The sequence below is a fragment of the Rhamphochromis longiceps genome, linkage group LG4 (assembly GCF_057381845.1).
Source record: "Rhamphochromis longiceps isolate RC_006_pf linkage group LG4, R_longiceps_female_GT1.1, whole genome shotgun sequence".
Classification (NCBI taxonomy): domain Eukaryota; kingdom Metazoa; phylum Chordata; class Actinopteri; order Cichliformes; family Cichlidae; genus Rhamphochromis; species Rhamphochromis longiceps.
Window position 1 is genome coordinate 28,113,752 of NC_140560.1, and position 22,731 is coordinate 28,136,482.

General features: G+C 41.0%; 1 protein-coding gene across 2 annotated transcripts; it reads left to right on the top strand.

Moving 5' to 3' along the window:
* The first annotated feature begins 1,037 nt into the window (after window positions 1–1,037).
* On the top strand, window positions 1,038–21,489 carry kank2 (KN motif and ankyrin repeat domains 2). 2 transcript variants are annotated; one of them, XM_085404304.1, is made up of 14 exons: window positions 4,461–4,574; window positions 4,687–4,891; window positions 6,833–6,918; window positions 12,090–12,171; window positions 12,446–13,810; window positions 14,253–14,438; window positions 14,516–14,624; window positions 14,808–15,386; window positions 15,469–15,556; window positions 16,101–16,320; window positions 16,561–16,703; window positions 17,812–18,012; window positions 18,098–18,196; window positions 20,092–21,489. In XM_085404304.1, the coding sequence occupies exons 4-14, from the start codon at window positions 12,135–12,137 to the stop codon at window positions 20,146–20,148; spliced, it is 3,084 nt and encodes a 1,027-aa protein (XP_085260430.1). In that variant the 5' UTR covers window positions 4,461–4,574; window positions 4,687–4,891; window positions 6,833–6,918; window positions 12,090–12,134; the 3' UTR covers window positions 20,149–21,489. The 2 variants fall into 2 exon arrangements, with proteins under 2 accessions (XP_085260429.1, XP_085260430.1); XM_085404303.1 differs by lacking the exons at window positions 4,461–4,574; window positions 4,687–4,891 and adding an exon at window positions 1,038–1,190.
* The last annotated feature ends 1,242 nt before the right edge of the window (window positions 21,490–22,731 follow it).

Here is a 22,731-nt window from a genome sequence, read left to right on the forward strand (position 1 = left end):
ATACTCGGTGTCCTTCCACCAACAACTTTTGATGTCCATGGATCTCTAAAGAGGTTGTTTGAGGTCTTAGACGTTTATTGGGATTCCTCAGCGTTCCTTGATTTGATAATTTAATGGATTTAAATATATTTTAGACTTTTCAGTTGTATCTCCAGTTTGCTACACTTCAGTATTAAACTTGAAACTTAATATGCTGTTGTACTAGTTTGACAGCTGTAGTTGCATTTAAAGCATCTGTTGTTGTGATTGGGCGCTAAATAAATGCACAGCTCAGTGTTTCATATCCAAAAAGTGTGATCAAGTTGTTTAAAAATATTTTATTATCGAGTACAGTATGTAAACTTTAATGTTACCAGTGACAGCTGGGGACCAGTGAGGATTTTTAAGATTATAGTTGCTGACTTTACTGTACTTCGTTGCTTATTATTTTATAACAAGGCGTCTTATTTTGAAAGTTTAGCAATTCAAAGATTTTAACTGTTTCCTTTACAAAAGATTTATTTATTACACATATAAGCCAGATGCTTGATTAGATTAATATTTTAAAAATGAGTATAGAAGTAACAAGGCGTTGAAAAGAGAATCACCACGTTGACTTCATTGTGTTTATTTACATGAGTTCCAGTCATCGATATTTTGGCGTTTAACCGATTCTAATAAACTGCTCTTGAAGGAATGACATTTATATTGTTAGAAGTAACAAACACATTTTTATAAATAAAGTTTTTTCCCCACAATTTGTTTTTTTATTTGCTTTTTTTTTTTTTTTTTACATAAAATTAAATACATTTTTATATGTCTATCATAGATAAACGGTACAGTACATAATAAATAAACAACCAGACCCATTTAAAAGAAACCCTTTAATTTTCCATTACAGTAAAAAAAAAAAAAATGTAGGCCAGTGTGATCATAAATGATCTCATCACTAAAATAGCTTGCCCCCCTTTTTTAATCTATGACTTTCAGACTGAAGGGAGGGTCAAACGATTGCACAGCTTCATATATGTCTCTGTATGAAGACTCCAGCGAGACGTGCAGTGCGCGAGCCCACCGCCTGGCCTCGTGGCCGCGTGCCCTTTAAGAGAAGCGGGAGGGGGCTCGGAGCATCTTGGCTGCGGTGTTTTTGTCTCTCTGTCAGTGAGCGCTCCTCCTGGGCCGAGGCGACAGAAAGGATTTGCGCAGGGCAGGTAAGAGCAGACAATAAGTTGACTTTCCTCTGTGCGAAAACCAGCTCGGTCTGTCTTTGTCAGCGTGTTTTGTAAATGGCTTCAGACGAGGAGCTTTCAGTGGGACTTCTTTTGTGAAGCGTCGGTCCTGCCCATTCTCCCCTCCGGTGCTCCTTCTCTGAAGTAACGGGTCCTTTATCCTCAAAAACCAACACCCAGCGTAGCTTATGGCTGGTTGTGTATTTCTGTTAAATGTTTCTGACTAATTAGCTTTTATAATTTCATATTAGTATTTATCTGCGGTTGCAGGAATGTTTGACTCTCGCGATTGGTTCTCCGGTGCGTCCTCTTTTTTGTTCACAGCATCACTGGAGGCTCACCGCGCGGGATTAACCAGATTTATCAATATTTATCAATAATTTACATCATATGGGGACTGAGAGTGCGTCTGTCACACTAACTCTGGCCTCACAACCCTAGCTTTCTTAACATTTCTGTTTATAAGCTTTGCATTTTCCATACAGCGGCTTTAATTCATTACATAGGGCTCTATTATTGTCTTGGTGGGCTTGTGGAGGGCGGGGGTGGGGTGGGGGTGGGGGGGGGTGCCTGGAAAGCTCAACTTTTAGGCTCTTAAATCTCGCAGTATGCAACTAAACGCGACATCATTTCCAAAATAGCAAAAAAACAAAAAAGAAAGAAAGGCATTTTGGGTGTGTTTGCACTTGGCTTTGAAACTTTTTTTTAATCTCGTGCTTAATTCAGAAAATGTTGCAACAATCCAGTCAGTTTATAATTTAATTAAAAACGAAAATCTCATTTAAAAACTGTAAGGGCTCATGGGAGAGGGTGGGTCCCACGCACGCTGCAAGTTTTCATGACTTCCAGATGTTCTTCAGCGCTGCTTTTTGCCCTCAATATTTGCTGGTCTCGCCAGCTGTAGCTGGCCAGTGGTCAGTGATAAGAAGGGGGGTTATATATTAACAGGGCAAGTGGATCAAATATATACCTTTTGCTCTTTCTTTTTCTTTTTCTTTCTTGAAAGACATCTCTAACCTGAGTTCTTTCTCAAATAAACTAGAATCTCCCTGTTAATTTTTGCATTACTATATTATTTGTTTATGAATGCAGTCATTTTACTGAGAAACTTCTAGCTCAGTCAGATGTTGTTTTCATGGTGGGCAAGCAGAACTTGGCAGGATGTGGGAGTGCAGTCATCAGCCTGTTACACTACATCATACAATACACCACTGTCCTGCTGTTGTGTAATGGGTTGCTGGCTGTATTAAATCACCTACCAGCAGCTGCATGGTGCTCACGTGGTCTCTGTCCCATCTGTCATGTTATTACATGGAAAAGGTGTTGGTGCGTCATATAGAACCCATATATTATAATATAGTTAAAGAGCATTAAGGACAGACCTTAGGGATAAATTAGCTTTTGTTACAGTGGTTTAAGGCAAAATCAGAGCCCTCGTGATTGTAGGATTTATTAAGACAATAATGTGGTTTAGTTTCAGCTAAGAGGACTGCTAACTAAATATTTGCTTGTTAATTTGAGATATGTTGAGTATAAGTGCAGTAAAAGAGAAAACCCACTCTAAGGGAGTCCCCCAGACTGCATTTTATGGATCTGTGTCCAGGTTTGTCAGCAGCTGGAGTCTCCTTAAGCAGATTCTTTTTTTTCTGAGCTGGAATGTGATTGTTTCATTACAGTGTTTGGATCCGGGGGTGCAGTGGAGGAATGCAGGGCCCATAAACCCATTTGCACACTGGGCCACACGCCGGGCGTTTAAATTGTTTAGCAAGGCTAATGAAATTACACCCTGAACCTGTGTGAGACTGTTTATCACTTTCTTGGATTTTTTTTTTAACCACAGATGAGCCTTTCAGAGAAGTTTTACTGCATTTTTAATCACCTGTTATATTAAGACAGTATATCATGTTCATAAAGTCATGTGAAATAATGATGGTTTATGGCACAGGGCTCTATAATAATATTAATGGACCTTATTCATTTATGCATGCAGTTTGTTTTTAGTGTGTTATTCTTCCTTTCTAAAAAGCACACTGTGAATATGCACCATAACAACATGAATATTAAACAGGAAGTTTTGCACTAGAGTTGGATAAATATACAGCCCAGCATGAGACTGCTGTGGTCAAGACAGTGAGTTAATACTCCTACTTAACTCTGTTGATTAGGGAGAGCAGTGTAGTGAACATATGGTGAAAAGCTGGCTTTTTCTCTAATAGGGACAGTAATTTGTTATCCTGCTGAATAAGCTGACTGATCTCCTTTATTTTATTAATCACCCAGAGAAGCCAGATGGACTGTGCTGTCCAGTAAGCAACATGTGTAAAGTGCATTGGATTATTATTTTTCCCCTTGTCTGTTTTGTTTTATTTGTGTCTGTACAACCGTTGCATCAACAACTTCACCAAATCAGGAAGTAATTGATAAGATTCTCGAGAAGGAACTGCTTAACTTAGCATGGAAACCGGACTGATATGACTTCCTGCGTTCTGTTGTACCATCTGTTCACACACGCTGACCTGATCTTTTAACCCTCAAACTGCTGTGACTGGCTCTCCACCATCTCTCAATCACTGCTGTCTGGGTTTCCTCCTCTCCAGACCACCTCAGTTTCTCTAAAACAGAGCAACTCTCTGCGTCTCTGCTCAGCATCCGTCTTAATCCCCACCTCCACAACTGCTCAGGAATTTTCTCCCAAATGGCTTTTTTCCCCCCCGTGCCGCTCCTTGTCGCTCAGCCCCACCCTTGCTCAGTTTCCTGTTGGAGGTCAGCACAATGACCAATAGCGGAGAGGCGGGTGTTTACTCTGCTCCTGTTCCAGGAGTAATGTGAGCTGGCCGGCCTCTCCTTTTGGCCATAGTCTCTCTAGCACCAGACTGCTCCAGCTCCACGCCGTCTGCTCCTTCTCATCACCACTCCTTAATGTGAAAAACAGGGCTTTTTCCTAAAGGGCAAGAAGTCCTGGAGGTGACATCCCATTGGGTTATGATTTCACTGTCCCGAATTTAATGGCTACATTAGTCAAAAACCACATGTCCCACCAGCAGCATGAGTACACACTGTATGAGCATGCTGATATGAGATCATCTGACCTCGCATTTGGTGAAGGCCCTTTCTGTCATGCGGTGACATATGCTCTTCAGCCACATTACGCTGGGTGAAAAATGGCTATTGCTGCTTCTGCATTTATTATTCTTCAGCTCTTTGGGAAACATTTGTTTTAATCTTTCTGATTTATTATTCATCCAGGGCTAGTTGGCTGAATGAAGCCATCTGTGCTGCAGAATGAGGAGGAAGACAAAGAAGTCTCAGTAGATACAGCAGCATCTTTATGTGACATTTAAAAGCCTTCAGCACATCTTTTTTGAGGTCTGTGGCCTGTTACCCTGAAAAAAAACAACTCTGAACAACAATAAGCTTTATTTAGTGCAACAAAGTGCTACTTGTCTTAGGGATTCTCTCTTTTTTCTCTCTATTTTAGGAGAGGAATGTACAAATGATGGTAATCTTCTAGGTGGAGCCATGTGGGATTATGAGGAGAGGTCCTCTTGAATCGTTATTTACTCATTGTGAGGAGCGCTCTGCGGCCCCTCTGTCTGATCTGTAGATGTTTGTCCTGCGTTAGTAGCAGCACTCATTCTGGTGTCAGCGTGATTCATTCTGGTGGAGTCCAAATCTGAGAACAGGCATGTTCTTCTCATTTCAGAAGTTTCCATCTAAAACTTTCTTCCCCCTCCTTTTACAGTTTGCCTGTCTTTCCTCGAATTTCCCCTCTTTTCTGTCCCACCCTCCCTCTCTCACTGTACTCCTTTCTCCCTCTCCTACCGCTGCTACCCCCCCTTTTTTCATTTATGCTCTCTTTCTCCTTGTTACTCTTTCTCCTGGGCTGGGAGGAAGTGACTGAGTTGTTTTTGCGTCCTTGGGGAATAGAAAGATGAAGCTCCCTTTCCTGTAACCCTTTCTTCGTCAGACCTCAAATATGGTCTCCGTTTTGAAACAGACAATTAGCCTGGTATGATGACAGCAGCACGTAAACTGCCGTTCTGAGAGCTTTTCTTTGGGAGCTAAAACTTTTCAGATGAATTAAAAGCAGCTAAATCACTGGGCTTTCATATCATCTTTGCCCTTACTTGAATAAATCAAAGTAATATCTTCAACTGTGTTTGTTGATTTATGGGAGTCATCAGGCTTCAGACAGTGTTGGTGTGTTTAGGGGGTATGTGTGTTTTCATCTGTGTTCTGTGGGAGTCCATGGGAGTTCAGCTTGTCTCCTCTGTAATGTTTGGTATTTGCCATCTCCGCCAAACGCACAGTTATAACAGCCCGACATGCGCCGCTGTCTTTGATCTCATTGTTTGCGACTAGCTTTTGGATTTGATAAATGAGGTCCCATAACTAAGGTGGAAATGTATTCATAATATGTTTTTACTTTGGTATTATTCACAGTCATCAACACATACATCTAGTTTTGTTAACTTTGGAGCCTGTTTAGATTTAGATATCAGTCACTCAGTGCAAGTCCTGCATCTTGTGTTTCCACTTTCTGTCAGTGTGTGGGTCCATAACAGGTCTTCACCAACTGTTTGTTTGTTTTGAGGCAAATTTCCTTACCACACACTCGTCCATACTCTGTCTACCGCTCCCTCTCTTTTTCTCAGAGATGCCCCTCCTTGATTTCTATTAGAACCAGCTGTGGAACTAGGGCCTGAATGAATGGCTCTTTGTGATTTGGCTGTAGTTCTAGTCTAAAAGATGTTTCTCTCCCACCAATACCCTCAGTGGTATTGGCATGGCAACACAATGAAACAATGGACAGAACAACGGCAAGCCTTGTTATGATATGACGCAAAGGTCACTCGTCGGTGTTTTTTAGGCTCTGAGAACTCCAGACAAAATGTCGACCGCACTTTCACAGCAGCCTGACTCTGTGCTGCTGGAGCCAAAGTAGGAGAATCGGCAGCAGACGCTGTCATGCAGCATGTCTGGTTGACACTCACACAGCAGTTAAGACTGTGTTGAAGGAAATGCATCATAAGGCTCATGAAATCAGTCTAGCCTTAGGTGATACAGACAGGTTCCCACTAATCCAGAGGGTGGGGGTGTTTGTGAGTGCCACTGGATTTGGGAGAGTTAGAAAACTGACACATTGCCCAATCACATGGCAGGGAGGCTCCCGCTCCCAGCCTTGAATTGATTAGAGAGCCTTGAACTGGAATGGGGTGGGGGAAATTATTTCTAGAAAGCTGTGAGAGGAGAACTTGCACATGGCTCAGGCTTCACTTATATTGTGCAACAATCAGTGTGTGATTTGCATCTTATGGGTGTATGTTGTTCACATCCGGTGTGTGAGTCAAAAACACTGACACACTGGATGTGTGTTCTGTTTTGAAATGTTTGTTTCCTGCTTTGCAACCTGTGTTTACCCTCACGTCATGCCCACCTGTTATGAATCTCTGTTTATCTCTGTGTCAGCAGAGCTGCACACCCTTTCCATGATTTTACTGATGTCCCCTGAAAACTATTCCTGCATATATCCCAGTTATTGTCATTTTTCTGGACTACTAACTGATACAGTCAAAGGCAGTGGCAGCCAAAGTTCAAATTTCCTCTATTCTTATTTCCCGCAGGTGCTGACTGTAAGAGAGCAAGAAAAGGAAGGGAGAGGCAAGGGGCCTGGGGAGGAGAGATCCCATCCTCGCAGCGCAAGCAGCTGGTATGAAGTAGAAAATAAATCCCTCTTTTCCTAATTCACAAACCATTCCCAAGCTTGAGCAAAATCGCAATCACCAAAGGCTGAGAGTCAGCAGTGCAATGGAAAACTCCATAAAGATCGTCTCTGGGTGGTGGAAAGAGCGGCGGTATTTTTGACTTAGTAGTACTGAGGTTTAATCCTTTGTAATGGCAATAATAATAAGGTGACTCAATGAATGGAAGCAATGAGTTTGATAAACTAGGGAGAACAGACCTTGAAATGAAGCTTGGCATTTTAAAATTACTCATCACGGTGGTCTCAGTCTTCTGAGGGAATGTTTATCCACACTGTAACTCAAACCAAGTTTTAACCCTTTTAATACCATGCTGGAGTTTGGTCTGCATAGAAAGGAGTAAACCCGAAACTTTCATGCACATAGAGGAAAAAATCTTTTTCAGTGGTGAGTACGAGTAGTCAATTAAGCTACAGCATTATGCAGTTACTCTCGTGACATCCTACAGGACATACCACAGACGCGTAATTTGTGCTGGATGACCTGCATCTTATCCCCCCAGGGGTTGTCTTAATCTTAATAGCAGGGAATAGAGGGGAGAGACCAGACCATGCTAGCTTCCTCTAGCATGGTATGCAGCTCTATGAAGGAGGTAGGGGGGAGTAATGGGGGCAAACCATGTGTCCTAGATGGAGGCTGGCTGGGGAGAGTTGTGCTGGGGAAGGGCAAATGCTGGTTTCTGTTCAGATGTCATCTCAAAGGAACTCTGTTTAAACCAGAGAGACGGAGAGGAAGGTCAGCCACTCCACCCCAGCCATACTCACACACTCAGTGGAATACGTGCACACACATTAGCACATATGAAACACTCTGCTGTTGTTGTAGGAGCCTGATAGTGGAAAATAATCAGTTTAAATAAGAAGATTTCAGAATTTTGGAATTTGTTCAGGGTAATTAGTTTGAAACGAGTATGCCGTCAAGGGTGTCCCTTAAGCCCCACTTTACATTTTGCACTTTGCATTATTTATAGAGCTTCTTGCTCAAGTAATTAGAAAACACATTGGAATAACAGCAAATTTACTTACAGGGATAAAACAAGTTTTTATTCGTGATGCAAATTAAACATACACTAGACCCAAAATATGTGTTTATAAAGCTATATTTTATCAACGCTAATTTTATAAACTCAGCAGAAAAAAATAGTATTATATATACCTAGGTATCACTATACAAGAGAATCTAAACAACATCAAATTTTAATTATTGTTTTATGCTAAAAGAAATAAAAGTAGACCGTGAACGATGTGCTCCCTTAATTTGTATAATAAAGTAGAAATTGTGAAAATTTGATTTTATTTCTTCTGCTATTCCTTTTTCAGTCCGTACCAGCAGAGATATTAATAAAACAGATTAATAAATGGAAGTGAATACCTGTAGGATAGGGCAGGGTAATAAGTCTAGAGTAAAATTTAAAATACTACAGCTAGGAAAAGAAAAAGGTGGAATGTTCCTGCCATGGTTGAAGGACTATTGTAGAGCAACACAGTTACAGTATTCATTCTGCTGGTGCAACAGTGGGTATGGTGCAAAAATGGAAAGGTTAAGAATTAAGCCAGTTGAGTGTCATCCTACAATCTGTGGTAGGTGAGATAAACAAGTACCTAAATAAATTAAGTGATCTGACAGAAGTATTGTTAAATATATTGTTTAATTAATGTAAGAGGAATAACTGTTCTTAAGATTTTTGGAATATAGTGAAGATTTTAAACGAGTATAATTCGGACTTGAAGTTTAGAGACTGGACCTGGAAAGGCATTACATCATATCTGTTATTTCAGCCAATACAGATCTCAAAAGTTTTCAACTTCTTAGTGAAACCTGCAATTTACATGAGGTCATCATAAATATTTTTTTATTGATGTTACCCAGAATTTGTTCATATATGCAGTGTCTTGGGAAAAAATTCCGCCTTATACATCAAGGTCAAATCAAGGAACAAATACAACACTAACAGGTGAAGATAGGTTATATAAATAAAATAAAATGACAGCACCTTTATTTAATAATTCATTTTTTTATAACCCCAAAAAGAAAACATCAACAAAGGGGCAGATCTGGAATCTGGACACTGCTGGATACAATGTGATATTACAATGGCTGATCATTATCACATGTTTTCTAATTGTCCAGCAAAACAATCTTACTGAGCAAAGACAGTAACATAAATTAAACTCATAATAGGTTTTGAGCTTGACTATACTCTCGATATCATATATTTAGGTAATCGACCAAATGACTTGTACATTTGAGGCAAATATAGCCATGAAGTATTGCTTAGTGCCAGTAAAAAGGCAATAACAAAGAAGTGTCTGGACAAGAACCACTTACAGGGGAGTGCTTCCTTGCTATCATAAAAGAAATATCCGAAAGGAAAAACTTATCATCTCTGCTCATTAAATTGGCTGTTATTTATGAATGGTAGTTTTACACAGGGAAAACTACTCTCCTGTGTCTGGGAGTTTTTTTTTCCATGGTACCTATAGTTTTGGAAATTAGGCATTGCTCATACAGGATTTTTATATTTGCACGTCAGATGTATGCTGAATGGATCAGGCCCTCTGGCCTCATCCGTGAACTGGATAAAGTTGATGGACTATTGGATATTCATCTACGTTTTTTATTAGGTGTTCATCAGCAGGTGTCTGGGTTGACCCTTCCTTTTTTTTTTTTTTCTTTTTCCCTCTGGGACTAATCGTACAAATAACCATCACCATGTAGTCAGCTATTGATTGTGTGCATTTTAATGATTTACCCGTAGTAACCTGATTTTTTTCTGTTCTGTCTCTCTATGCTTGTTTGCTTCTTCAGAGCAAAATTATAAAAATAAAGTGGAATTTGAAGGGAAGTCGAGTAGACGACATCAACCAGTCTGCTTGGCAGGCATGTTAGGTTGCAAAACTACATACTCTAATTATATCTCATCGGCTGTCCCCTGTCAGTGCTGCCCTCCACCCTGTACGCATATTCTCTCACACAGTCTGTTTTTTTGCAACCACGCCTCTATGTCCTACTCTCACTTTCTCACATATGTAGTCATTCCCAGACCGCACTGTACACCAGACACTGTACACCATCAGTCTGACACTTTCAATGGAGATAAACAGACACTTAAACTGTAGGCTGAAGGCAGGCAGCCAAATTCTTCATCTTTTTTAAAGGCTCTGCAATATTAGTCAAGATTTGTCTTTTTTTCTCCACTTTCTCATATGCAAGTTAAAATTTTATATCTGGGGCATAAAGTCCTCATGTGTAAGCTGAAGGATAGTTGGCTTCATTTTAAATTAGATTAACCAGTGTGATTCTTCCTTACCACCATGGTGCCAATCTTAAAATGGGTTTGGGTTTGCATGCAGTCTGTATTTCACGGCCCAATAGTGTGTGGCAATCTTGGAATGAGAGGGTGATGAAAGGGTACAGATAAGCAGAATCACATCGAGAAATTAAACTGACTAAAGCGCTTCAAAAATACCATGTCAATTTAGTCAGTGTTTCCAAGTGTCCTACTTTTCACAAACGAGCAAGCACGGGCTAGGGTCACAAGATAGATGGAGAGAGAGAGCGAGAGCGAGAGAGGAAGAGAAAAAACAAAAAACAGCTTTAGACTGAGGCAAATATAGTTTGCACTTGAAAACAAAGTGGTTTGCAGCGCAGACTTCTGTTCCTATCTTATCAAAGCCATAGTATATAAAGATGTTCAACTGACTAATGCTGTGGACGGCTTAAAGATTTCCACAGTTCCCACAAAGTGATGACCTAGAAAGTTAATCTTTTCCAAGCACACACCAACTCAGAGGCATGGCATTAGGGTTTCTACATTTTTGCTGGCAGTGTGTTGCTCTCTGTGGAGGGAAAGGCTTAGTCTTTTGTTTATAAAGAGTCAAAATCCATATGTTACCTTTGGTAAAATGCAAGTTCTCAGCAATTCACTGTGTGTTTTGGCTGAATTAAAAAGCATCTAAGTGTGCAGAGGAAAAGAAAGGGACTAGCTGAAACCTTCTGATCATCAGCTGATGCTTAGAGGGGTAAAACGGGAGCAGAAGAAAGGACAAATAGAGAAGAAGCCAGAGATGGAAGAAGTGCAGGAGAGAAAGAAGAGAGAGTGTCTGTAAATCCTAATGTGAGAGGCGAAGTAAGTGCGCACAGATGATTCCTAATAAGGCTGTAACTGGCAAATCTCTGTCCTAGAATTAGCTGCCAGGAAACTTTCCCCCTGTAACTTCTCTTCTCTGAATGCTATGAACAGAAACAAATATACAACTGACAGTGGCCCAATATGCTCAAAAAAATGGAAGGATAAAATAAGGAATGGAGGCAGGCGGGTAGAAAGGCTAATGCTATTTCTGACCATTATACAGAGAGAGCAATGCAGTCAAAAGCGGTAATTATTTCTGGACACACTATGTCATGCAGACTTTACAGTTAACTTAAGATATTAAGATATTTGAATACTGATTCTGTTAGGTTTTAGTTGGATGTAGACAGTTGTGTATTACTGCATTGATTGCATCTTTATAATTAATGCAAGAAAAGCCACTTTTACAAACACCTTAAAATACTCACCAAAAGACTCAAAACAACAAAAACTTCCACAAATCCACTACAAACTGGACCTGGGAGCAATATGCTTATTTGCACACTTAATCACATAGTTACTGAACACACATCTAAATTATACTGTATTTGCATATTTTGCATCTTGCACATGTCTCACATGTCCTGTCTTGTCTACAATATCCTGACCGTAACTTGAACCTGGTATTCAACACCTACTGCACAATCCACTTCGTATTGTCTCTGTTCTGTCTTTGTTTATGGTACAGTTTGTATTGAATAGTTATTATTATAGTATTGTATAGTTAGCAATTAGTACCTTTTTATCCCTTAATTTTACCCAAATTTAGCATATTATTTATTTGTAATTCCTAGTTTTATATCTCTTGGAGATATATCTTTTATATACTTATAGATGCACCATGGGGGGCTTGGGGTGAAACAGCATTGCAGTACTCTGTATACTGTGTATATTGTTGTAAAGCTCTTGAAATCTTGAATCCTTTGTTATTTATAGAAATGCTTAGTGTACAGTATGTTTAATTTCAACACTTTTGTCTCCCTACAGGTGAGGTGTTTGTGTGACTGTCTGAAAAGCAGCCACAGGCGCATTATGGCACAGGTGCTGCATATGGACCCCGGCTTCCCAGGTGCGCCCTCTATTTTTAATTCCTTATAATGATCAACATAAAAATGATGATAGGTTAATGCTTTTGTTAGGATTTAAACTATCACACAACTGGCATGTATTTTAACTGTAAGATTGTGTCATAATGAACTCCAACAATCCACTTTGTGCCTAATTTGGTGATGAATTCTGAGTACATTTATAACTGTGGAGTAGCTGATGCTTTTTTCTGAAGTCTGAACCCAAGATTAGATGCAGATTTCCGTTTGTTTAAAGTTTATTTCCTTCCCCTGCAGGGAAACTCAACCCACCTGCCCCCCCTTCCCTGCACGCCAAAGAACAGGAGGCACCCTACTCAGTGGAGACCCCCTATGGCTACCGTCTGGACCTAGACTTCCTCAAATATGTTAACGACATAGAGAAGGGGAACACTATCAAGAAGGTGCCTGTCCAACGCCGGCCACGCTATGGCTCTTTGCCCCGTGGCTATGGCTACGCTGGCTCCTGGTGGACCTCCACAGAGTCTCTCTGCTCCAATGCCAGCATGGACAGCCGGCATTCCTCTTACTCCTACTGTGCCCCAGGCTACCATACATCACAAAGGCCCAGCTTCAGCACTGCCCGGGTGGAGAAGACTCTGTTGGATGCTCGCAGGAAGCTGGAAGAAGAGAAAGAGGGACGGAGATTCTCCAATCTTGGCAGCATGCACAGCAGTGTAGTTGGCTCTAACACCTCCATCAGCAGCGCACACAGCTTCAACCGGTCACAGGGTGGAGGTGGATCTTTCACTCCCATGAGCTCTGGCCTGTCCACCCCAGTAACTCCAACCCCAGCTCACTTGCAACATGTCAGGGAGCAGATGGCTGCAGCCCTGAGAAAGATAAGGGAGCTAGAAGAACAGGTGAAAACAATCCCTGTGCTCCAAGTTAAAATCTCAGTGCTGCAGGAGGAGAAACGGCAGCTCAGTGTCCAGCTGAAGAGCCAGAAGTTCCTGGGCCACACTCTGGGGTTCAACCGAGGTCGTCCCAGAGGGGAGCTCTATATTGACATCCCTGAAGAAGACATGAGCACTGGAAAGGGGAGCAACAACAATAAGCCAGCAGGGTCACTGTCCCCCACCACACCTGATGGGTCCAAGCAAGACTCAGGGTGTGAGATTGAGGACACAGTGATTGTGAGTGGAGTGCGACCAGATGCAAAGCGGGAAGTGCGCACCATTGGCGTGGGACCAGAGGACTCAAGAGGAAGTCGTCATGTGGGGGTCTGGGTTCAAGAGAAGGATCTGGGACTGCTGCCTGAGACAGAAGTCCTCAAAAATCAAGTGGGTCAGCTTGAGGGTCAACTACAGAGGACAATGCAGGAACTACAGGCTGCACAGCAGCAGGTGGCAGGAGTCCAGAAGGGCCCTCAGGCAGAGCATCCAGTCATAGCAACGAGCCTGGGCTGGCAGGAGCCTCAAGGCTGCAGCCTGCATACACTAGTCAGCTTCACACAGCAACGACACCAGAGGGACCAGAGAACTGTAGGAATTCAGGTGTACACACTGGAGCAGCCTACTGTGGTAGAGGTGGGAACACTGCTCCGAGCAGAGACCTGCAGCTCCCCCCCCATTCAGCCAGCTGCTGGAGGCGTGGAAGACCACCAGAGAGGGCGAATTGAAGGTCTGTTACTGAGACTTTATGAGCTTAAACTGGAGAGTCTGATGCAGTCCAATGCAAGAGCATTTTGTGAAACCTGTGCAAAAGGTTTCCCAGATATGAATTATGCTTAGTCCTAAACTGAAAGGAAAAAAATCACCAAGGATCTGTTCTTAAAAAAAAGTGTGTGTGTGTCGGGCGGGGGTTGGTCTAAGGCTAGACTTAATCATTGTCTGAGAAACTGAGTCTGTCACCCTCAAATATATGTTTTTACTGAAAGCTGAAAAGTCGCAAATACTTCTATATTTAATATATTTAAATTTTAACTGGAGGGGTTTGGAATGCTGCATTACTGCTGGATTGTACTGCATCAGACTGTATCTTTGCAATAACAATTATTTATTGCATTACTGCACAAAAAGACTGATTAGTTAGCTTTGAAATGTTGTCTGTCTCTCTCCCTCAGATGCTCCAGTTGAGTTGCCGATTGCAGTCAGCTCTAAGCAGGTACGCGATGTCTTGAAGAGCAGGTTGTCCACCTCAGTACCTGTAGCTAATCCTGCCATTGCTGTTGCATCTGATGATCAGATTGTGCATAATAAGGAAGAAGCAAATGATTCTATCCAATCACAAGAAGGCTTACCTAAGACAGGTATGTGATTTTTAAACTAGTGTCTTCTGACCACATCATGCTCCCACTGTATGAATAATTGCTGGTATCTTTTCTAGCTTCATCTCCCCAATTGTCTCTGAGATCAATTATGAAGCGGAAAGCAGAAGGTGAACCAGGCTCGCCCTCTACGAAGAAAAACCTACAGTTTATTGGAGTCAATGGAGGGTAAGTGTTAGTTATTGCATAGCAGCAGTCGGCTATTTTCATCCACTGAGTACCGTGTCAAGGGAATGTTGTCAGCATAAGGTTAAGTAAAAAGGTAAAAGAAGAAGCAGAAATGTACTCCCTGTGTCACCTGCAAAGACTCTGAGCTGTTTGAGCAGAGTGAAAATTGTTCGTGTCTTACAGCTACGAGTCCACATCCTCAGAAGATAGCAGCAGTGAGAGCTCAGATGAGGGGAGTGACTCTAGTGAATATCATGAAGCCAGAGAAAAACTTCCAGAGTCTACAGTCCAGCACCAGCAGACAATACACAACAAGGATTCCAAGCAAGAAGAAAGCACCAGTGTACCTCAGCAAAATGCTGTCAAACTACCAGCTGCCATTCCAGACTCAAGTCCCAGCCAGTCTGCAGCTGTAGACACAATGCCATCAAACAAAGCACCTCAGTCACCAGCGACAGACACTGTGGTGCAAAAATGTGCCTCACAGCCACCAGCATCAGACCACGCCATACCTCCTCCATGTTCATCAAATGATTCTGAGACTGTCAAACAATCATCAGAAAAGCACAAACAGGTCACCTCCACACCAGTTAGCACTGAAATCACTCCTGAGCAGAAGGCTTCACTTACCTGTTCTTCATCACCTGGCCTCACTAAAATCAGTGATAACGCCCAGCAGCGGTACAGCGTCCAGTCAGAGTGCAAACCAGCAGATGAACGTATTTCAAATGAGACTGCGACAGCGCCTTCAAAACAAGTCAGGTAAGTGTACACAGAGTCTGTCTGTGAGGATTAAAGGATCTATGAACATCTGAGAGTGATGTTGTCTCCTTATCTGCCACAGACTGGAGCTGACTGACAGCCTGATGTTAGCTCTGCATGCCCTGCAGAAAGCCCTGGGGGAACCTAATGCCTTCAGCCAACAAGGAGCAGTACGTGTTGAGTCTAATTCACATTTCTCCACATTTCTTCACATTTCTTCTGTCGTTACTTCTTTCTAGGAAATTCAGAAGGTTCACTTTTAAAATAAATGACATAGACCAACCTCAAACAAGGAGGCACAGCTACCCACAAACTGTGCACACTCAATAATTTAATTTAGAATATATTTTACTTTAGTTTGCCAACTCTAAATATTTACTAAAGCATAGCTTAAGATATTTGATTATCTGCATGTTTGATTCAGGAAAGAGTTTATGCCGGATGCCCTTCCCATTTATCCTGGCTTGGGAACGGCACTAAGACTACACTGGATTGTTGCACCCCATGTCTGGAATAAGACTAAGTTAAAATAAGAAAATTCTTAACTTTGGTTTCATAATTTTTGCAAGTAATGAAAGATCAAACAACACATTAACTCAAGGCTTCTCCTGAGGTTTGGTTTCACATTTTTGATGTCGTCGTTGCTCTTGCATTTCTCCAGCCATCTGTCAAATGTTTATTTGCCTTAACAGTCCTCATTGTGTCTGATCTCAGAGGGCAGCTTACACCACAGTGCTGCAAGAGTGGCTACGTGTGTCCTGCCACAAAACGGCCGACACAGCTGTTGTCAAGGCCTACATGGACACTTTCGCCTCAATCTCCCCTCAGCTGCTGGAGTTTGTCATAAATATGGCTGACGGCAACGGGAATACAGCCCTTCACTACACTGTCTCCCACTCCAACTTCCCCGTGGTGAAACTTCTGCTGGACACTGGTGAGTTCTGTGCTTTTATGAGAAAACAACAGAGGCGCTGGAGAAAATTTTGATATTAAGCGAAGTAAAATCTCATAAGACTGAAGAGTCAATGTAAAGTCTTATGGTTATTTTTTATTATGATAATCTCTACAATTTAAGAAATAAGTCATATTAAATTATTAATGGTAACGATCCCTTTTACTTTGTTGTGCTGCTGTTATATCACCTGTCAAATTGATTGGCCTCTTTACCTGACAGGCTTGTGTAACGCTGACAAGCAGAACAAGGCGGGCTACACAGCCATCATGCTGACGGCTCTGGCTGCCTTCCACTCCGACAGTGACCTTCAAACTGTCCTGCAGCTGCTGCGCACAGGGGATGTCAATGCCAAGGCCAGCCAGGTGCGCCCTCTACTGCTCATTAGTTTTTACTGCGTCTCCACACACACACAAAAATCCCCCATTGTCATGCATTAGTGCAGGACTAGGACTGCATAAAATGTCTTATGTTTCAAAAACTGTAATCATTACAAAAAGTACAAGAGTAAAAACTTTGTAGACAGCTGACCCATGGCCAAGTGCTTCACAAAAGTTGTCACAACAGCGACACTGTGTGGACAGTTAGAAAAGTACAAAACTGTAAAACTTTCATAGCCTCCCACTGGTTGTTACCCAAACAAGAAGTGGTAACCAGATCCCAACAAACTAAATGTGCGTTTTATTGAAATATTTCTTTGTCAAGGAAAATGTGGTGCACGATACTAACCCTGGGAGGCATTTAGCATGTGAAGGACATATTTTATTTTAATCCAATTTCTCAAGACAATGAGCTGATATTTCTACTTCTTTTTTTTTTACTTCCATGTATTTTTCTGTTTATTCCACCTTTAACACTGTAAGCATCTGATTATCATTTGGCTTTCAGAGGAATACATCCATTAACAGGGACATTTTTTATAAAACTGACAAATTTCTGGAAAATATTTCATGCACCAGTTTTACCCAGTTATTTAGAATTTTCAGTCTTTATTTGTCTGAAACTTTTTTTGTGACATTTTGGCAAATATTCCAGAAAAATCTGAATACCTTGTGATTTTGTGTGGATATACAATTTACCACCTTGGGCATAGTGCAGGTAGCAAAAGCCAGTGACATGCATGAGACCAGTGATTATAGTCTTTGTTGCTTTCCTTACAGTCATTCAGTAAAAGCCGCTCTAACTAATTAAGTTTGGAGCAATGTGGGATATGACAACAGGGGATAAAAGTTGTGAATTTCTATGAAGCCAATGTAGAAAAAACAGCCAGTCTCATTTGCTCATCTGGTTTGATTCCTGTTAGCAATCACATTGCAATTGCTCTAGAAACTAGACCGTCTTCTTACAAGTGATTTTAAGAATTCTGCTCAAAATGTATCTGCTGCACCATGTACACAAATGCAGTCTCAATGTGTCCACAGTTTGGTTAAAAAATTAGGGTAACAGTAATTTTAACCAATGTGTGTTTTGTAGGCTGGACAGACAGCGCTGATGCTGGCAGTCAGTCATGGTAGAGGGGACATGGTGCGAGCGCTGCTGTCCTGCGGGGCACAAGTTAACATCCGCGATGACGACGGCTCCACTGCACTCATGTGTGCCTGTGAACATGGTCATGTGGACATTGTGCGTCAGCTGCTATCAGTGCCAGGATGTGATGCCACTCTCACCGATAATGTAAGAATTCCAGTTCGGTCTGTGGTTATGCGAACTCCTTCCCAAAACCAGCGTCTCACCAACATTTTCTCATTGTATTAAACAGGATGGCAGCACTGCTCTGTCCATTGCCCTTGAAGCCAGTCAGAATGACATCGCTGTGCTTCTGTACGCTCACCTCAACTTTGCAAAGCCTCCATCCCCTGTGAGTATCTAAATATGCTGCTAAGACACAAAGTAGCCCTTTCACACCAACATTCAACAATCCAAGAAATGTGTCATGGAAGTGATTGCCACTTTCTATGGCTAATAGCACACGGATAATTATGTAATATTCTTGTTTGCATGCAACCCATCCAAACTGGATTTTGTCACATATTGAGCCATGCAAAATACAACCTCTGTCAATTATTCCTCCAACCAGTTTCTTTAAAATAAGCCTCCTTCCCACATCTGGGCAGTGTTGCAATGTTTGCGTGTTTTCAAACACGTGTTGATATGCAAGAGTTGCATATGGTTTACTGCATACCTACAGAAATTAAAGTTGGCTTTGGGTTGAGCAAAAATAGCAAACAAGCAAATCTGTTTAAGCCAGAAACCAATTACCCACAAGCTTGCAGCTGTCAAACAAGTCACTGCCTTAGAATAAGTACACATTCTCACCTAATGTGGGCTTTATGGTGTATGTTTGTGCAGCTCTTTGGCTAAACAGAACGAGAGATGCATAACTTTGTCATATAATTTGACTTCTACCTGCTCCCCAACAAAACCTAAACTTCACTCATTCTTTTAAGTTTATTTTTTTAAGTTTCCATAAGTGACAGCACATTGCTGAAACATGCAGACATGAGTCTGCTCATGTTTCTCTATCCTACCAACCATCTGCACTCGTCTTTCAGGTATGAATCACTATCCCAGCCTCTCAGCTGGCTATTAGTTTGTATATAACACAAAGTTGACCGTAAACAGGCAAGGTGTGTCATAAACTAGTATATAAACCCCCAAGTGATGGACAAATTCCAGATGTGCTTTATGCATTTTATTTCACAACCTGGCTAATAAACTACAACAAGCACTAACAAAGGGAATTTTTGGAAAACTGTAATTAACTATCAGGAATGTGTGATTACATGTAATGTAAATGTGTATGTTTGGATGACTGGTAATGTATGTTGAAAGCAAAAGAAGGGAACCCAAGGACCAAGCTGTAGCTCAACCAGTTAGTCATAGCCTGAGCACACCTGGCCCTGTGTTGCTCATCCAGGTAATTACTCTCAGTCAGCTCTTTCAGGACAAAGCACAGCATGATCAAAACAAAGCAGAGTCACCTAGTGAACAGAAGGCCCAGGAGACAGTACAGTGTCTAAAGAATGCCCCTAACATATGAGTAATTCCATATCTTAACAAGAACATGCTTCAGTGGGATTAATTCTTAATATACAAACAGGATGTGTGGTTTCAACGACACATACTCAAATATAATATATTTTGTATTTAAAATGGTAATGTAATATTAATTTGCATGTAAATGTAGTGATCAAGAGGTGCTTTACATGAACAGAAACCACTCCTGGAAGAGAAAATACAGGGGAAATATGATGCACTTAAACAGTAAAAGGATCTAAACCTGAGATTTTTCTTGGATTGGCAGTAGCTGTTATTTTAACTTCACAAAATGTTCATTTCTTCCCAGTGTTAGGTTCATGGGTTCAGAGAGAGTGATAAATGGGTTATTGCTGTAGTGGCAACAATGTGCACTGATCTGGTGAAACAATTTGAGCTGTGGGAAGTGACTGAAAAAAGGAGAACATAGATGCAAGCAGTAGAAATGAGTTTCCTATGAAGGGTGGTGGGTTATCTCTTAGAGGTAAAATGAGCTTGGTCATCCAGGAGGGGCTCAGAGTAGAGTTGCTACTCCTTCCAAAGTATTTGGGGCATGGGGAAAAGCCCCGGGGCAAACCTAGGACACACTGGGGAGACTACATCTTTCCGCTGGCTTACCTTGGGTACCCTGATGGATGGATGGATGGATTAACCATGATGAATTTGATAAAAAATTCTAAACTATAATTTGGTTACTTTTTTTTTTTACTTGTCCAGGTTTCCCCCAAGTCTCCGCTCTTGGGCTCCTCTCCTCCTGCTGGTGAACTAAAGTAAACCACACGCCTACTGCTCAGCTACACAGCCAATCCACAGATGTTTATTCATCTATGTACTTAAAGGAAACATCAAGTTTGTTTGTGTGTTTGTTTTCACCCTGAATAATTTAATTATGTGCAGATAATTACGTGAGAGCTCGCACCATTGTTACTCATTGCTTATCGTACACAGTGGTCTTACTTTAATCCCAGTGGTGGTTGGAAAAGTGTGAAACTGAACATTGAATGGATTTCGTTCTAGTTTTGCAACAATCCAGTTGTCAGCACTGTTTTTACAAATCCAAACTGTTCACCGCATTTCACTATACGTTCAATATTTATGCACTCGTTCTGTAATTCCATATCAGTTTTATATAAGTTGGCTCATAGAGCAGTGTGTTTTCATTGTACCATAGGTGTTTCACAGTAGCATCGTTTTGTGTGACCATCACAGTCATTTGGAATAACTGAAGCCACCCCTCTCGTGGGTAAGTGTCCTTGCATCAACTAGCTCATTGGTGCTACAAAATATAACACTCCAATAGTCTGTTGATATTTATACACAAGATTTATTTACTTGAGAGTATTTTTGATATTGATTTTTTTTAATCATTCTGACTTAATTCAGGACCTCGTGGTTTTATTTCCCAGGTGTTGGTTAACTTTACACCTTTTTAACCAGTTTTATGTGTTTATCACATTCCCCAAATCAAACCCAAAGATGTCTGTTTCACATCACCTCTTTTTAAAGCTGCTTATTGTGGTAATAATGTTAACACAGGTGGTGTTAAAGAGGAGAGAGGTTACCATTGTTCTCTGATGGCTGCGGTACTATGGTCTTTGTATTTTTATATGTGAAGGTTTTTCGGATGGTTGATTAGAGGGTATCTGTGTTTGTGATGTGTGCTCATAAAATTTAACAAGACTTTGTTGAGAGAGCGCTGGTGAAGCCAGTGAGATTTGTCAGGGAACCAGAAAGTAAGTGATTTTGGTCTTAAAAGGGCGTGCCATGTAAGATAGGAATATTAAAATAATATATGTCAGTGTAAACTGGTAATAATTATGCCTGAAATCGAACTCCTTGAACTAAAGTGCATAGGCTATTGATGTCAAAATTTCTATTACTTTTTAAAGATGTTTTACCAATTTTCATATTCACTTTTAAGCAAATTTTTTATAAATTTCAATTTTTTTAAGTATCTATCTTTTATACATTTGGAGTTTTTAAGCTCACGCCTGCGTTATGTAATCACACAGCTCTGTAGTTAATGTTTTATGATGGTTTTATGAAAATGCTAGATTGTGTGTCTCTTCTTCTAATTTGTGCATTTTGGAAAATAATAAATAAATGTGGACCACATGTTTTGTTGTCTTGTAAGTTCCACTCAGTCATGTAAAAACAAGGTAAAAACAGTTTGCATATAGAACCCCACAGGTTCCACTAGAGGGAGTCCTAACGCAAACAACTGGGGCTGGTCTCTTTTGTTTTCTTGGCCTTTTTAAAAAAATACAGTTTAATTGTGTTTTTCAGCTCTGAAAATCCTACGTGGTTTTGATGAAGTTATGAGTGCTCTGAAAAAAAAAGCTATATAAAGAAAGACTTTCTGATAGTCTAAAAATATGATAATTTGCATTCAGTACTGGGATGTATTTTTAGTATCTTGGTATTCTTCTTGGTATAGTCCAACATCAAGTGTACATAACATTAATAATATGGCAGTATACTCAACAGTTCATTCTGACTTGGGCAGAGAAAACACGTACAGTAATGTGTACAGTAATGCTAAACATTCTCTGTGACAGTATAGCTCAATATGGGCTAATGAGCTGCAGATTCTATATTTAAATTTTGGGCCTTTAAAGGGCCCCAAAATTCAAGATCTGAATCATCCAAACTTTGATGTTACATTGTGCCCGTGCATATTCAAGGGATTGAGTAAAGGGATCACAAAACAGGCTCTTATTTTTGCTTTAAGGTATACAGGGAGTGCAGAATTATTAGGCAAATGAGTATTTTGTCCACATCATCCTCTTCATGCATGTTGTCTTACTCCAAGCTGTATAGGCTCGAAAGCCTACTACCAATTAAGCATATTAGGTGATGTGCATCTCTGTAATGAGAAGGGGTGTGGTCTAATGACATCAACACCCTATATCAGGTGTGCATAATTATTAGGCAACGTCCTTTCCTTTGGCAAAATGGGTCAAAAGAAGGACTTGACAGGCTCAGAAAAGTCAAAAATAGTCAGATATCTTGCAGAGGGATGCAGCAGTCTCAAAATTGCAAAGCTTCTGAAGCGTGATCATCGAACAATCAAGCGTTTCATTCAAAATAGTCAACAGGGTCGCAAGAAGCGTGTGGAAAAACCAAGGCACAAAATAACTGCCCATGAACTGAGAAAAGTCAAGCGTGCAGCTGCCAAGATGCCACTTGCCACCAGTTTGGCCATATTTCAGAGCTGCAACATCACTGGAGTGCCCAAAAGCACAAGGTGTGCAATACTCAGAGACATGGCCAAGGTAAGAAAGGCTGAAAGACGACCACCACCGAACAAGACACACAAGCTGAAACGTCCAGACTGGGCCAAGAAATATCTCAAGA

Coding starts and splice junctions, on each gene's coding strand:
- kank2 (XM_085404303.1), top strand. CDS start 12,135: ATGGCACAGGTGCTGCATATGGACCCCGGCTTCCCAG. Junction 14,625..14,807: donor TTTATTGGAGTCAATGGAGG/GTAAGTGTTAGT, acceptor CGTGTCTTACAG/CTACGAGTCCACATCCTCAG. Junction 16,321..16,560: donor GAAACTTCTGCTGGACACTG/GTGAGTTCTGTG, acceptor TTTACCTGACAG/GCTTGTGTAACGCTGACAAG.